The sequence below is a fragment of the Branchiostoma floridae genome, chromosome 3 (assembly GCF_000003815.2).
Source record: "Branchiostoma floridae strain S238N-H82 chromosome 3, Bfl_VNyyK, whole genome shotgun sequence".
Taxonomy (NCBI): Eukaryota; Metazoa; Chordata; class Leptocardii; order Amphioxiformes; family Branchiostomatidae; genus Branchiostoma; species Branchiostoma floridae.
This window is the reverse complement of record NC_049981.1, coordinates 24,865,388-24,880,597: the sequence shown is the minus strand read 5'-3', so window position 1 is coordinate 24,880,597 and position 15,210 is coordinate 24,865,388. Positions and strand designations below refer to the sequence as shown.

At 41.1% G+C, this 15,210-nt stretch overlaps 1 protein-coding gene across 1 annotated transcript; it reads left to right on the top strand.

Moving 5' to 3' along the window:
- Nucleotides 1-4,980: 4,980 nt before the first annotated feature.
- Nucleotides 4,981-5,439, top strand: LOC118411776. Its single transcript, XM_035814262.1, has one exon. It carries the CDS (start codon nt 4,981-4,983, stop codon nt 5,437-5,439), a length of 459 nt encoding a protein of 152 aa, XP_035670155.1.
- Nucleotides 5,440-15,210: the final 9,771 nt, after the last annotated feature.

Below are 15,210 nucleotides of genomic sequence, written 5' to 3'. Positions count from 1 at the left end.
TTTCTAACCAGACGGCATGGTTGAATAATCAGTTAAAGGGTAGTCAAAGCCACAGACAGAATAAATAAGTGTTTTATTGTTATTTGTTACTATAATTGGGTGATTATTGGTCAATTTCAAAACAAGTCACCATGATTGAATTATTAGGTTGAAGAGAAGCAAAAGCCGCAAAATATAATTTGATCACGACTTGACTACGTGATTAATAGTACTTAGATCTGCGTAGTGTGAACATAATAATATGTCGATATATATTCAATGATATTGAATGTCATGATATCGCTGTACGTACTTGTGTGTACCTATTGGTGCAAAAGACATTACGAATGCCCCTGTACTGGATGTTGTCGTATGAAAAAGAAGTTGTCAGTTTTGTAGCCCAAAACTTTCTCTTCCCGTGGTTTCCCAGGGGCTGATCCACCGCCTACGTTAATTTCGAAAGGTTCCTATCGGATGCGATGGTGACTTTGAGAAAAGTACAATCTATCTCCCTCATCTGGTTTCCTCTTTGTAGTTTAAAATAATGGCGTTTGTTAAGCCGAGTTTCAGCCCTGTCGTGACGTTGATCGATGATCGATTTTCCTCAGACTAAGCCACAGTCTTGGCTCTGTGGCACCCGGGGCTTACTGATCTTATTACTGATCTTAAGACTCGGTCAATAGGGAAGGTCCAGAAAGAAACATAACAGAAAATAGAATGGAGTTGGAAAAATAACATAAAATGACAAACAATATAACAAATAAAAGATTCAGAAGTGAATAGGAAATGAACATTGAAAAATAATCGGAAAAAATGAGATTTGAAATGGGTCTAAAGCCTGCCTACCTGCCTAACTGCCTAGACCAGTGACTGGCCCCTTGCTCCCTCCGTGATATTTCTCCAGACTGCACGATTCGTCGCACTCATCTCCGCCAACTTGATACTCTGTCCGATGTCCTTTGCAATTTGGTCCATCCATCGCTTCGGGGGTCTCCCCCGTGGCCTGGGCTTTTGGAAATCTTGACAGTATGCTTTGTGGACTAGTGTGTTTGGTGGTATTCTCACCACGTGACCAAACCACCTTAGTCTTCTGAGTCTGATGGAATCGACAATGGTATTTTCTATACCCAGTCTCGCTCTTATTTCCACATTCGGAATTCGGTGGCGAAGTGAAACATTGAAGATCGCCCTTAGGCATCTCATCTCGAAAGCTAACAGGAGAGACTCATCAGACTTTTTAGAGTCCAAGTTTCACATGCATAAGTGGCAATAGGGAGTATAAGTGCTTGGAAAAGACGCATTTTAAGATATCTACTGAAACCCTTGCAGTTCCATACTGTTTTTCTTAGCCTACCAAATGCGGATGCGACCAGAGAGATCCTTCTCTTTATATCATTTGTGGTGCCAGGTACAACACTTCCTAGGAAAACAAACTCAGGGACTTTTTCAACATTTTTACCCTCTATGGAGATGTTTTCTTGTTCTATACTAGAGATGACTTTACATTTTGCAGCATTCACTTTCAGGCCCCATTTCTTGCATGCTACTTCGAGCTCATTTGTCGAGAGCTGAAGTTTACTGAATATAGCTGCTATAAGTGTGGTGTCATCTGCATACCTTTCCTCTGTGGATAGGTCATCATGGAGTTGAAATGTTGTGTCAAGGCTTTTCAGCTCATCCATAACAAACTCCAGGAATATGTTGAAGAGGATTGGGGACATGAGGCAACCCTGTCTGACTCCTACACCGACTTGGAACCAGTTTGTGATCTGTCTATTGATTGTTATTGCACATTGAGTGTTCCTGTACAGTTCTTCAATAATATCTATAATTTTGCCCCTACCCCAATCGCTCTCATCATTTTCCATAGAGCTTTCCTCCATACTGTATCAAAGGCGGCCTTAAAGTCAATAAAATGGAAGTGAAGATTAACCTTTCTTTCCTTAGCTTTCTCCAGGATTTGTCTTACAACAAATATGGCATCAACTGTGCCTCTACCACTTCTGAAACCAAACTGGGATTCCTTGAAGTGAGCTTCTGTTCTTTCCTTCATTCTGTCAAGAAGTACCCTGGAGAAAACCTTACCCGGAATTGACAAAAGTGAGATGGCCCTGTAATTCGCAGGGTCCATCTTACTACCCTTCTTATGCACGGGTATGACCAGCATCTTAGACCATTCTTTTGGTGGAATTTCCTCATTCCAGACTTTTGTGAAGATAAGGTATAACATGCCAAGCATAGCTTCTCCCCCACTAACTAGAACTTCGGCAGTAATTTCATCTGCCCCAGGGGCCTTTCTCCATTTCATTCTCTTTATAGCCTGCTTAATTTCTTCCCTCGATATTGGAGGGCCTTTAGCTAGATTTGCTGAAGGTTCTGGGATATCTTCTAGTGTCTCAACCTGATGCTGGAACTCAGTGTTTAGATGTTCCTTGAAATGTTGTTCCCAGACATTAAGGACATCATTAGGATTAGAGTGTTTTATACCATTTTTATCCGTAACAATGTTTAGAGTTTTTTTTGGCTTGTTTTCCAGTTCACGGACTGTTTTAACCCTCAAACCACCGTATGGGGTCAAAACTGACCCCAGACGTATATTAACATGTGCCATTATGACATTTCTGGTTGAAAACAAATTTCCTTCTATGAGTTTGTTTGTATGTATGTCTCATAACTTCTCACACGTTTTTACCGAGATTGGCTCATTGTTGATTAAGTTATCATAGAAAGTTTATGTATGGTCCAGTGGGGTCAAAATTGACCCCAGCATTTAAAAAAAAAAGTTTTGAGACCCACGCCTAAACTACTTATCGTATGATCACGAAATTTTCAGAGAATGTCGTACATGTGCAACGAAATTATGGTAACAACTTTTGTGTCATAATCATGTTATATGAAGATAGCATGACGTCATTTAGCTTAAATTGGCCGCCATCTTGGATTTGTACTGATGACGTCATAAAATCAGCATAAATTATGAATATTGAATCATCAAATTAACGTTGAATTTCATAAGATGTCATGAACAAGTGTGGTTTGCCATGAAAACCTTAAAACTTGAATGTTTAAGCCAAAATTAGAAAATTACGTAATAAATATGCCCGTCAGAATTCCGTTGCCATGGCAACATGAAAAATGATTAACTTTTTTTATTCACTTAAATTTCTTGCTATTTACATTTTCTCAAAAGGGACCAAGTTTGGTGGCCCTAGCATAAGTTATTCAGGGGATATGTGACTTTGAAGTTGGTGCAGGCATAAAAAATACCTTACCCGGTCTGAATAGCGTTAGTGCAAAATGTGGCCCTCATGATCTTTTGCATAAATTATGATAATGAGACAGAATTATATATGCTATACATATATACAAATCACAAAAAGAGTCACCAAAAAACTGTATTTGTACAAAACGTCATGGGGTCAGTTTTGACCCCATACGGTAATCTACGTTACAAAAAAAGTACGGTGGTTTGAGGGTTAAATAGATTATGCGAGTTGTTATTAGCGTAGTCTTTTTCCATAGATTGTACTTTGTTCCTCAACAACTGGTGCTTATGTTTCTTTATTTCATTCTTCACTACTTTGTTCTGCTTCTGATAGTTGTTTTTTGCACCTACATCCTCTGGGTGGTTCAACATGGCTAGTCTGGCCTCCCTTCTATCATTACAGGCCCGTTCCACGCATGGAGGAAGACCTTCAACTTTACTATACTTCTTGTGGCTTACAACATCTTTAGTGGCTTTGTTTGTAGCTGACTGGAATTCTGCATATAGATCATTTATTTCCATATTATCCAATTGTAACAATGGTTCGAAACACTCCTGTAATTTCGCAGAAAAGGAGGCGGCAGTCTCGGGGTCTCTTAATATTTCCACGTCGAATCGGTTAGGTAGTGTTCTTGGCTTTCTGTGTGATTTGGTGGACAACATAAGGTTCGCCAGGACTAAAGAATGGTCGGACCCAATATCTGCTGAGTGATATGAGCGACTGTTCTTAACCGCATACTTCAGTTCATTGTTTACAATTATAAAGTCTATTTGGTTTTTAGTTGACTTGTCTGGTGAGAACCATGTTGCTCGTCTAAGAGGTTTATGCTCAAACAAGGTGTTTGTTATGATAGTTCTATTTACAGCACAAAACTCTAGCAGTTTCCAGCCCCTGGAGTTTGTACCCCCCAGGCCAAAACTACCTACGACATCTGGCATCATATCACAAAGGTCACTACCTACTACTTCATTAAAGTCACCCATTATTACCATATGGGAGTTGTTTGGCCTCTGGTTGATTTTCGTTTGTAATATGTCCGACAGAATGAGTCAATTTCTTCATCTGGATAAGAAGAGTCTGGGGCATACACCTGGAATATTACTAGTTTCCCCACATTTGTTTTCAAGGTGATACTAACCAACCGCTCAGAGATAGGATCAAAAGCATCCACATTTGGTACTAAGCTCTTTAAAATGGCAATAGCCACTCCTTGTCTGTGTTTGCCATCTTTTCTACATGCTTGAAAAAATGCATAGTCTCCATGTTCGAAAACTTGTCCCACTTCATTATCCCAGTGTGTTTCAGATAAGCCAATTATTGAGATTTTAAAGTCTACTAGTGTTTTACATAACACGTCAAGTTTGTAGTTCATATCCTTCCACATAGTTCTGGTGTTCCATGTGGCAATGTTTAATATGGCTTCCCTTGGTGACATTTCTCTCGTTTTTGGGCCAAGAAAGGACGAAATGTGCAGACTCTGAGTTCCCTCCGGAGGGGTAATGTGCGGAGAAACTCTTTCAGGCACTTGCTCATGGACTTACTGATCACGCAGTCACTCTCTCTCCACTAACCTGGTCCGCTGCCCTGCTGCCAACAGCTTACCTTGGGTGAAGGTCGATGTTTGAGGCCACTTTGTAGCACAAAAAAGACCTGGGCACAAAAAAGGGTCGGGTCCGCAAAAGGTCTGGGCTTCATCTTGGACAAAAACCTCACCCTGCAAGAACAAGTAACCTCAATGGTTACTAAAGCCTCCCGTAGACTGCACTTCTTGAGACTACTTGCAAAGCAAGGGACCAGTGTCGCAGACCTAGTGACTATCTACGTGTCCCTCGTGCGCCCAGTCCTTGAATATGGCCACGTCCTCCTTGTAGGCTGTAGCAAGGAACAGGAACGTGCAATGCAGAGAGTCCAACAGCGAGCTCTACGGATTATCAGCCGAGCGGGCAGGCGCGATGTGCCCGACCTGCCCACCCTCCAGTCGCGACGCGAGGATGCAGCCGTCAAACTTTTCAGACAAATGTTGGATGCTGAGCATCCCCTACATGACCTGGTCCCAGCTTCCAGATCAACTGCTACGGGACGATCACTAAGAAACAAAAACACTATCTCCATCCCCCCAGCTAGAACTAAAAGACTCCAGAACTCCTTCCTGCACAAAGCCATCAAGTTGTACAATAAGACTATAGACACTTAGCTTGTAATGATGGTGGTAATGATGGCACTCAATTGTTAGAGTTGTATACTTTTTTGTGTAATTTTATATTGTTCTTATGTATATATGCGGACGGAGCAGGCCATATGTTTGTTGTACATTCCAACGCCATTCAGGCTACCACAATGTGTATGTCTGTTATGTTGTGAATCAATAAAGGAAAGGAAAGGAAAAAAAAAGACAGAGAAAAACTTCCAGAACAACCTTTAGCTGAAGGTCGATGCTTGTAGACCTTTTGAGGTACTGTTCAGTCCATGAAACAAGGCATAGCCAGTAGACTGTTCGGGAAACGGCTGGGGAAGTTCGATCCCTTCCAAGATGGCGATGGGTGGGAGGGGGGCACCATGTGATGCTCGAAGTTTTGAAGTGAAGAAATCTCGCCTAATTACGTAAACTAACTTAAAATAACACTGAAATGGTACTCTACCACCTTTCTAGAACATTGATGCTACAAAAGAGGGCTTCCCCGCGGGCCTCTATCACCAAGGATTGTAATAGATACAGTTCCCTTGTGATCAGAGCTCCCTAAGGTACAACCACTCTGGTCCCACTCGGGTCTAAAGCATTAAATTTAAAATAGAAAAAGAAAAAAAGAAATAAAAGGAACGAAAACTGCAATATCGTTTTAGACTCAGCCTTTGCCACTGCTGCCATTTGTACCATCCTACCAAAAGTGCCTAAAATGTAACTGTAATATAACCCACCCCAAGGTTACAGGAACTTATTGCCCATGGAATCAATATGCTATGAAAGAAACTGATCATACATTTACAATCACTCCTTAAGTTTCCCTTTTTCAATTTTAAGGTTCTTCATCGTCTTTCCAGGAGAAAGTGGTGAGCTTTGGTTGATTTGGTGTAGACCAATATGTCTGTGAAGGTTAAGTTGACTTGTGTCAGACAGACAGCTGTCTATTTTCGTCTTTTCCCCATTTCCTCTTGCCAGGACGTGCCAAGAAACGAACTGCCTTCCATTTAGTCTGACGTACTATGTCATTAGAAAGACATTTTTGTATTCTAAGGTCCAGTAAAACACTGTAGGTATTGCGCCTGTGTGGAATATTGTTGCCCTTTATGTATGCCCTTTTCGACGTCCGTGTTCAGATATAGATTAGTAGAGTGCTGAGGCGGCGCCGCAGTCGCCAGACGACGAACTCTGTAAAAATCAACTTTATTCTCGTACAAACAGCGGGTGGCAGACGTGTCAATTCGTGTTGAACTCCCCATCATTTCAATGTCAACCATTCTTCGTCGCTACTTGCAGCTCGAGAAAGTTGTCTTGAGATATTTTCGACCAATCGCCGCTGGAATATCAATTGCTTTAGAAACCGACACGAAATGTGGGCGGCATGGCTACGTAATAGCAAGGTGTACTTGTTTTACCCAGAACCTTAGTTACATTTCTGTTATGCTGCTGATCTTGTGATCTTGGGAAAGGTACTTTGCACGACTTTCTTCACTCCACTTAGGTGTACGTACAACTGGTACCTGACATCGGTTGGGGCGGCAAAAGTCGGCAAGAGGAGAGACATGAGCTACAATACCGTGCCATGAACGCAATGGATAACAACCCACTGTCGCCGGGCCCGCGGCCATTAAGTTTGGGACTACCTTGATTTTATACAATATATATTAATTTCACGTTCCTTCCTCTTTTAAAATCATTTCGATGTCATATGCCTCATTTTTGTGCTCTTCTAATTTGGAACTTCATGTACAAAATGTATTCTCTGTCTCTTTGATGTAGAATTTTGGGCCTACATTGGACTTTTCACGCAGTATGTGTTAACAGCTTTTTTTTGTAAAACTTACCCTCAGACTGGACCAAAAAACTCTCATCAGAGTTGTTTTGGGTTTCACTACTGTAGCAACCGTGTGTCCTCTGCGCTGTATATATTATCCTCTATTGTCACTCAGGTGTAACCCTAATGGCGACCTTTGAGTGACCATCGAGCGACTCACCAAAATCCTATTCGCAGACGAATTTCATTGGTAAGGACTAATGTGTATGTTGTACGTTTTGTGTATGTTGTTGCCCTCCAAATCATACATTTACATCATGGATCATATTTAATTCATAAACTCATTGGTCATAAATGACTGATTTTAGTCGATCCGCGGTCGCACAACGGTCTCCATTCAGCGCATACTTAGTATTGAAAGTCACCATATCTTTTAAATCAGTAGAGCTTAGCCCTGAGGACGATAGCTGAAGGCAACCGAGGCGTCGGCAAATAAAATCCCTTTGATTGTGTAGTTAAGAACCCAACTTCAGCGAGCTGCTACATTGAATATTGATTTGCCAACCTGATAAACCACGGCTTAAAGCTGGCGCGTACCTCGGTCGATGTCTCTGGGCAATCCTAAAGGCTAACTGAGGTCGGTGGTAGTTTGGGAGCAGTCTGGCCAGCGTAGCACCGAACATCTCACGATCAGACTTACTCCCGACTGAGCCCTGGCTGCTATCTAACCTTCTCCCAACCATCCCGACCTCCAGCCCCAGACTGACTAATCTAACACCTCACGAATTGAAATGGATATAATTCAGTGATTTTCTGGTAGCAGTCACTTTGGTTAGGAATGAGTTATCAGAGATTTGTCAACTGCCTAGATGACTCATAGATAGGCTGAAAGAAGTTGAGCAAGGTATGCTTAAGATAAAGATTTGATTGATGACTTAAGCAAAGGTCACAACCCGCCGTACGTGCAATTTGTCCGTACGTTTTTTTAGACCACGTCCGCCACGTATTTCTGAAACCGTTCAGGCTGTACAGGGCAGACGCGTCGCCCGTACTGGCTAATCCGTAGCCCGATGGCACACAAAGTTTTGCCTGTACGTAAAGTTCTACGGCGTGTCTGCATGCGTGCTCCAAAATTCGTCGGATTCCATACGAGTTTGTACGGAGGCGGTACTTACCACATACAGATCCCAAAAGCCCACGTTTTAGCACGTAGACAGCACGTACGGCGGGTTAACGTTGTGCCCTTAGCTTTACCCCCGAACACCATCCGAACATCAGGCGACCTCGACGAACACTAGCCACCCGATTCCACATCTGCCGTGCACAGCCGAATGTTTTGAAAGTTTCACAGCTAGCTGATCACAACCGATCTTATTTCCCGAAACACATCATGGTCGAGGAAAGGTCGGAAGGTCACGCTCGGCTATGCGTACGTAAGCTTATTAACACTTTCCCTGTTATCTTCATTGTCACTTGAGTTTAAGTCCTGTTGTTCAGAACTCATATCCGCGCGAAAATTGTAGATGTGGACCGTAAAGTCGTTGAAAGTTGTTCAAAGTACAACTAAAATGTGTGGGCAAAAACAAGGTCTACGTTATGCCAAATGAAACAACTGTATAAATCCGTGAATAGTTGATAAGTCACCGACAGAGTCAGTGAATAACAACAACAACAACCAAGTGTTTTATTCAACCGACGTTTCAGTGATCGTCTGTCACTGCCCTCACGTTCCGACTGGTTCAAGTTGCGCTGCAGCATAGATCACGCTGCTTACAGATGCGGCCACAAACGTTAAGTTTGGCATAAACATATACATATACATTTACATACACATACACATAAACATACACAAATGCGTGGACAGTAAATGCAATGTTTACAATGCGTCCCCAAACGTTAAGTAATGTATTGTATACATCGGCATTGTCGAATAAAACCGACAAATTCCAGTTTCTTCAAATACAAGTTACACAACTAATATTTCAAAACACTCGATGTCATTAGCAGATTTGATCGTATTTTACATCGATATCACATTTTGCAATGTGAAAACCTGTTAATATTTCAAGATTTGTTTTGAAATGACACTGTCTGAAAAACACGATTAGCCTTACCTGAGTACTAACTCACTCAACTTTTGGTGACGCCAAGAAAGCTTCTGTATCAAAATAGTTGTGATGTGATCCGCACGTACGGACCCCTATTGTGTGTGCTGTTGGCTGCTCCCTTTGTTATGCTGATGTTGTGTTGGTATGTACAGGAATATTTGTTATACAACGTTATTTGACATCAATATGTACGTTTAACAGACGTGACAGACATGTTTGGTACAGTTTTGTTATTGGTTAATGTTTTTTTGCCTTAGTTGTGTTAAAGATGTGTTTGTATCTTGGTCAGGCTTTGTGTTTCTTGTTTGTATAGCGAAAACCAGTTTGTATGTTTGGAACTGTCAATATCATCGGCTTGTTGATATTATCATGTCACAGTCATGTAAATAGGGGACCAGCTGTCTCTGGTATTCCTGGCAAATTTCGTTCTACTTTGAGTATAATAATCATCACCTGTAAATTGTTAACTTACGGCACATCTGATGCCATGGGCAATGGTTTTTAGTTCATAAGAGGAATATGGCTGTCATTATATAAATAATAATAATCTTTATTGCAAACTCATGCCCGAGGGCTAATTGCAAAAATACATGTATGAAAGTGCGATGATAATGATACAATAACAAAGTGAACATTAAGTGAAATGGGAGTCATCAACTAGTGATACTTCTGATCTAAAATAAATGCTAAATTATATAAACACAATGCCACACACCACTGAAAATAACACAACTGAAAAACATAATTACGTCACAAAGCGTGTTGCCTACGGTCACTTGTTTCCAATTGTTCAAAGGCACGCACGCAGATACCTTGTCCATAGCAGGAATATAAATAGATTCATATATTTTGTTCTCCAATAATTCAGTACATGCTATTACATGGTATAAGGATGTAATTAATCATGTCCAGCGACCAATGAAGTATACGTAGTGATTCGACTTTTCGTGTTTCGAAATTAAGGTCTAATCCAATTTTCCTGTAAAAAATAGGGTAAACTGTCACGATCCGTCTGTTTCAGAGGTACAGGTGACAAGATGTTGTGCATTGCAATTTACAGAATGTGCTTGGATATATATTTGGCGCAAAAGGAAATTACACCCATACATCTATCATTTACCAACAACAAGTTACTTGAAATCAAATCATGCCATCACTATTTTGACAGGTACGCTAAAGACGTTCCCGCTTTTCAACAAAATCCACCCCAACTCCTCGTCATTAAGACAACCCAGTTAGCGTGTTCTACAATAATGACCGTGCCCCAAGTTACCCAGAGGATCTATATACAGCGATCAAAGAAAGTCATCCATACATTTCCGTGCTTGGCCATGGCGTCTATAATGCCATACATTCATCACACTATCATACTACTGCCATCACGGTGTTGAACAGTTTCACATTAATGAAAGTACCTGATTGCTAGATACATCTACAGCTCAGGTAAAATACTGAGGAAGGGAATCTTCATTACTTTTTTCTATCGACCCTTGAAACATTGTGGAAGACGGGGAGAGGAAATTGGCTCGACCTTGGGATGGAATTTGAAGATTAGCGTCCTTTTGTGGGCCTCGCGGTAGGTAATGTAATGAATTTGCTATGCGTGGCAGAGTATTCAACATTCCTTAGGCCTTAGAAACGTATATTGGGTTTTAAGATGTTACCAGACCGACCCTAAGAACAATTTGTCGACCCAATCCTTTTCTCGGATGAACCGGAACCGCTGTTTAGGGATTCAGGCTGTTTCGATGTGGTGTTTGAATAATTTGAAAGAAGTTGCCAGAAGTTGCACATTTTCTGTCCGACGTTCTGCATTTCAGACTCCATTAACAGGTAAAGGCTTGGGAGCTAATGCAAGAATTGTCATTCTTTGTTGATTTATTAATATACCTGTGCTTCTACAGTGTATATTTGTACGGTGCGATGTTGAAACTGCCAATGACCTGATTTTTTTCAGGATCGCAAACCTAAGACTACTTTTGGAGGCCTCATCCATTATCCAGATTGAGGCCAGACCGGTCGGGTTAGATCACTGCAGAATCAATCCAGTACCAAAGCAATCTAATTTCCTGTGTAAAACCTACCATTTGTAAAGTACGTGGTTTAATTACTATGTTTTTCATTTTACCTACCAAATTCTTTAAAAGAATCATTACTCAAGAGTTAGACAGACACCTGCGACTAGGCGACACCTGCATTATTTTCGGTCTTTCGAAGGCAAAAACAGGAAGCGCTGTACAAAAGGAGTTTGAAGCCTTTGATTTACGGTTTGTCTGGTTCTATATAGTCTTTTATCACACAGAATAACGGAAACCATTAGATATTGGAAGCACACCGGTTGCCTGACATCGAGTCTTGTAAGAAAGGAATCTCATTAGCAGGAAATCACATCAACAGGGAGAATCCGTCACCACTGATGTGCGTCACACACGTGCATCAGTCTCCCACATCCGCTTCTTCATCACCGAGAAGGTTATTTGGGCCATGGGGTATCGTTTGTTCGTGTGAGTGTGTGTGTGTGTTTGTGTGTGTGTGTGTGTGTTTCTGTCTGTCTGTTACTCACTAGGGTCAAGTTTGATGACGCCAATTTCAGGGCCCTTAGACCAGCACGTTAGCTGCACACGCATAAGCTCGACCAGCCACTTTCCGTTACGGTAGTGCCTGCACAGCTGTGAAGCCAGGGCTATAGAAACGGTTATGGAAAACACATTGTACACCGAAAGTCGTGGGAAATCTCAACGTAATATATCCGTTGTGTGGACTGTAACGTAACATAACTCAGAAGTAAAAGTGCTCCTGACACGTGCTCTGACTGGCTATGCGTGCTCTTGGCAATCTCACATAGCGCCGAAATGGTCATTTTGACGAAACACTGCGGGTAATAGAATCTTGCTGTCACCTTGTGGGTGATTTGGTAGAATAATACAATACACCTAAGCCAAAATCCTTTCATTCAAAACGGTAGACAAAATTTTTATTTTGTCACAAGATAAAAGTGACATGAAAATTCGCCCAGTATCTATATTTCTGCTCTATTGGAAAGAAATGATGAGTCTTTATGTAATGTGGTCAAACTTAAGGTTTAGATTACGATAAGATAGTAAAAAATAGTGACGTCACCGTCGTGTTCGACCTTCATTTACCTACCTAATTCTTTATAATAATACTGGTTTATTATCAGAAATCAATGCTCAAGAAGCCTTCTTACAAGTTATTTACAATATTGAAAAACGTCCAAGAATCTCCGGACGCATTGTTTTGCTGGTAAAATAGTAAAAAAATGGTCAACTAGGCTGAATAGCTTCTGTCTATAAAATGTATATACACTTCAACCAAAAAGAGAGCAATAGGCTAAGCCGATGTCAGGACGCTGCAATGAGTTAAAACATATCGTACAATACAGAAACAATAGTATTTAGCCCTATTCAGACGGGGGGGGGGGGGTTTGAGGCCTGCGCAAACTTTCATATCGTATAACGCTAGAACGACTTATACTAGAGCCACCCAATTTGATGAGTTTTCCTTAAATATTGTTGGCAACAGTTTCACGAATTTTGAAAGAAAAATGTTGGCAGACATTTTTGATAAAAATGAGTTCTAACAATGTATTTTTCAAGTTTATTTGCTATATTACTGCTATCTTCTTACATAAATGAAATCTTATGTTATCTGGAGAGGGTTCTGAGAGGGTTTCAGGCCAAGATAAGTGAAATCGAAGACGGACGGAGATGTTCGAAATAGAACCTTGATCGAACAGGGGGCGGGGCTTATGGTGTTCGGATGGAAGGGTCCATTGTACTAGGAAGGTTCGAATTTAGTGTTTGAGACTATCATGTCCCCTGCAGGTCTGTGGAGTATTTCATTCTCACTGAGGAGTCATCCATTGCGGTCTTATATACTAAATATTAAACTAATTTTATACAATAAATATCAAATTAATTACTAAATATGTAGACTCATCATACTCCAATGGAGTAGTTGTCCATCATATAACGTTGTAACTTACTAAATGTTGAAAAACGACCAATTTGGTAACAGTATACCCTTCAGAAACCAAGTATAGGTGATATTGCGGTGATTTGACATAGTCATGGAGTGGATAGAGACAGCGTTGGTTCACACAAATGTTTTCAAAATCCTAAGGCAATTCACTAGACTACAGACGCACATTGAAATTATGATATACTCCGAAGAAGTTACTAAGTACGGCAAAGCAAAGGCCCAATCACATTCGCCGTTCGATGGCAAACTAATAGCATTCCTGGGAAAGCCGTGCATGTGTCGTACATAATTCTGATGCCTTGTTAACGTTACGGATAAAGCTGTCTTAGATTCTTGTCGGTGGTTGGTTCTGTCACTGCTTGCTTTGAAACTGAAATCATAAGACGACCGCACCGTTGAAGGTTAAGCCGCGTCCCGTAATTATAAAGAACATTAATATTTAGAATGTTCTACAGTGGGCGTTGTTGAACCAAAAGCTGAACAACAGTGGTTTTGTAGAGACATGTACATGTACTACAGTCAGACTATACTGAACAAAAGGGATCACCTCAGCACACACTGATATATAGTGGCAACCAAACAGTGCCCACGTAAAGCCGCACACGGCCAAGGAAGGAGACATGAATTGTCATAGGACGGATTTAAGCAAACTTAGGGACTGGCACAGAATACTATTTTTTTCCTCGGGGAAAAACGTAGTTTACTCTCCTCAAATTCCTAGCTCCTACTCTATAACGTAGCATAGAATAAGATAAACAGAGAGGAATGTGTTTGGCGGTACAGAATATTTAATGAGGAGAGTTGAACAGGAATTGTGACAACATGAAAGATTTCCATTGGGAAAACAATTTCCAATCGTACAAAAATAGACCTTATAATCCGTTTACAAACTGGAACTGTGACTGAAGTGGTTCGAAAATGATGACATAAGGCCACATGGAGTGTCGCTATCTCCGGCCAATCAGAAATGGAAGAAATATGCTTGGTCGCGGCGCTTTTGGAGTAAACAACTTCTGGGGTCAATGATCACAAACCACCCAGAATTTGCTGCGTTGAAAATACAATTTTCACTGTCTTATCACCTAAGCATTACCATATCACATTTCACCATTTCTTTCAAACTCAACTCAAAGCAGAAATATAAATCATAACTCAGTGGGCAAAGTTCTTGCCAATCTTATCTTGGGACCAAAGGGTACACTGACTGCCGTTTGGGAGGAACGGATTGTGGCTCAGGTGTATTGTATTATACTACCAAATCACCCACAAGCTGACAGCAAGATTCTATTACCCGCAATGTTTTGTCGAAATGACCATTTTGGCGCTACGTGGTTCCTAAGCGGTTGCCCAGAGCACACATAGCCAGTCAGAGCACGTACCGGGAGCAACATCAATTAATATCTCATTCATTCTCTCATTTCTCATTCTCATTTTAATTTCAATATGGTTGAACGGTCTCGCTGAACGGATGATTACAATTTCAGATTTTTACTTCAGTCTGTGTTATGTTACGTTGGCAGTCCACACAGATGCTGTTACGTTGAGATTCCCCACGTATTTTGGTGTACATTGTGTTTTACCATAATATTTTCTATAGCTCTTGGGCTTCACAGCTGTACAGGCACTACGGTAAGTGGCTGGTCGGACTGATATGTGTGCAATTATCGTGCTCATTTTCACAAGCGCTGAATGGCCCTGAAACTGCCATCATCAAATTTGACCTTCGTTTATCACTACTATCCACCTGCAAATCATAAGGAGGATCAAATCAGGGACTCTACAGCTATGTTAGCAACAGACAGACAGACAGACAGACAGACACACACACGCACACACACACACACATACATACACACACACACACATACACACGCACGCACACATACACAGACGGAGTGGTTC

Bases quoted from the DNA above. Each gene is read 5' to 3' on its own strand.
- LOC118411776 (XM_035814262.1), top strand. From the start codon at position 4,981: ATGGTTACTAAAGCCTCCCGTAGACTGCACTTCTTGAGACTACTTGCA.